General features: G+C 31.5%; 2 protein-coding genes across 2 annotated transcripts in view; both read left to right on the top strand.

The window, feature by feature from the left end:
- The window catches only part of LOC111686737, a 2589-nt gene extending 1403 nt beyond the window's left edge, over nt 1-1186 (top strand). Inside the window, exon 4 of the mRNA XM_023449117.2 lies at nt 1169-1186. Within this exon, the coding sequence (XP_023304885.2) occupies nt 1169-1186 (18 nt within the window). The remainder of the gene's footprint in view (nt 1-1168) is intronic.
- LOC124419404 (ryncolin-4-like) overlaps nt 1075-1827 on the top strand; it is a 1739-nt gene continuing 986 nt past the window's right edge. Inside the window, exons 1-2 of the mRNA XM_046948637.1 lie at nt 1075-1285; nt 1351-1824. Of these exons, the coding sequence (XP_046804593.1) occupies nt 1266-1285; nt 1351-1824 (494 nt within the window). The 5' untranslated portion in view covers nt 1075-1265. The remainder of the gene's footprint in view (nt 1286-1350; nt 1825-1827) is intronic.

The following is a 1827-nucleotide window of genomic DNA, read 5'->3' as shown; positions in this document are numbered from 1 at the left end:
GAAATTTAGAATGTAGGACCTTGACTAGGTAAGAACCTATAAAAAGGGACTTTTTCGTTCTACAAAAGGTACTTTTTGAATTTTCTATAATATTAAACCTAGAAACATTAAATTTAGCATGTAGAGCCTTGACTAGGTAAGAACCAACAAAAAGGGACTTTTTGGTACTTTTCCATTTTACTTTTGGAATTTTCTACAATATTGAACCTAGAAACATGAAATTAAGTATGTAGAGCCCGGATTAACCTAGAACACATAAAAAGGGTACTTTTGGTACTTTTTCGTTCATCGAAAGGTACTTTTTGAAATTTCTATAATATTGAACCTAGAAGCATGAAATTTAGCATGTTGGACCTTGAATAGGTTAGAACTTGCAAAAAGAGACTTTGTTGTACTTTTTCATTCTACAAAAGGTACTTTTTGAATTTTCTACAATATTGAACCTAGAAACATGATATTAAGTATGTAGAGCCCGGATTAGTCCAGAATACATAAAAAAGGACTTTTTGGTACTTTTTTGTTCTACAAAAGGTACTTTTTGAATTTTCTATAATATCGAACCTAGAAACATTATGTAGAGCCTGGATTAAGTGGGAACCCATAAAAGGGAAGTTTTTCGAACTTTTTCGTTCTTCAAAAGGTACTTTTTAAAATTTCTATAATATTGAATCTAGAAATATGAAGTAAAGCATGTAGAGCCCGGATTAATTTAGATAGTATAAAATGGGCTACAATTGGTATTTTTTGATTTTTTGTAATAATATTAGTAATGACTGTTTTTTAACACATCATGGTGAAGGGTATATAAGATTCGGCACATATAATACATATAATTTTATAAACGAAGTGAGAATTATATCAACTCATTTTAGACCTCACTAAATTGTTTGCCAACTCTTCTAAAAGAGTCTTTTCTGAGTCCCTTTCCCAATCAGTTTCGACTCATTTTTGAATCTTTTTTGAGTCATTTCGATAAGTGTAAGTATTGCTGCTAAATTGCAAACAATAACAATAATCAAAAGTCATCATATTTTAAACACCAGGATGATAAATTTATGATAACTTTACATTTTGCGATCTTATTGATCAATTTTTCGTCAGATGCAGTTTACTGATTAATCATCCAACAATCTTGCGGATGTTTGTAACGCATACTTTCTATTCTCAGACACAAGCGGAAAACTGAAGACTTGGAAGTAAAGTATTCGCAAACATTGGAAAATTATGAAAATATCAAAAAGTCAAACAATGATCTTAAACTGGAAATGAAAGATTTAAAGGAACAGTAAGAAATTTCGACTTTTTAAATATAGATTCTAAGATTATAAAATTTCTAAATATCCATTACAGAATATCAGGTATTATAGCTAAAGATAAGGCTATTGAAAACTTTGAAAAGAAACCCATATTCGATGTACGTGTTGATAAGCTGCCGGAATTTAAACAGTATTGTTATCAAGACCCTGCACCGGTTGATTGTAGAACTGCAACGAAATGCACTCAAAAAAGTGGTTATTATAATATAACTCTAGCTGGCAAAAAGTCAAAACAAATAATGGTCTTTTGTGATACACAGACCAATGGTGGTAATTGGCTGCATATTTTACGACGTCACGATGGTTCGGAAAATTTTTCACGCCCATGGTTAGACTATGTAAAAGGTTTTGGTCAGGTGGATGGTGAATACTGGATAGGTTTAGAGAATTTACATGCTCTTACCAACTACAATGGCCGCCAGCAATTATATGTCTATATAGAAAACTTTGTAGGACAGTGTTATTCTGCTCTTTACGATGACTTTGTAGTGGGAAATGCTAGCGAATTGTA

This window comes from Lucilia cuprina, chromosome 2 (assembly GCF_022045245.1).
Source record: "Lucilia cuprina isolate Lc7/37 chromosome 2, ASM2204524v1, whole genome shotgun sequence".
In the NCBI taxonomy this organism is placed as follows: Eukaryota; Metazoa; Arthropoda; class Insecta; order Diptera; family Calliphoridae; genus Lucilia; species Lucilia cuprina.
Note: the sequence above shows the minus strand (reverse complement) of the source record. Positions and strands in the feature narration are given on the sequence as shown.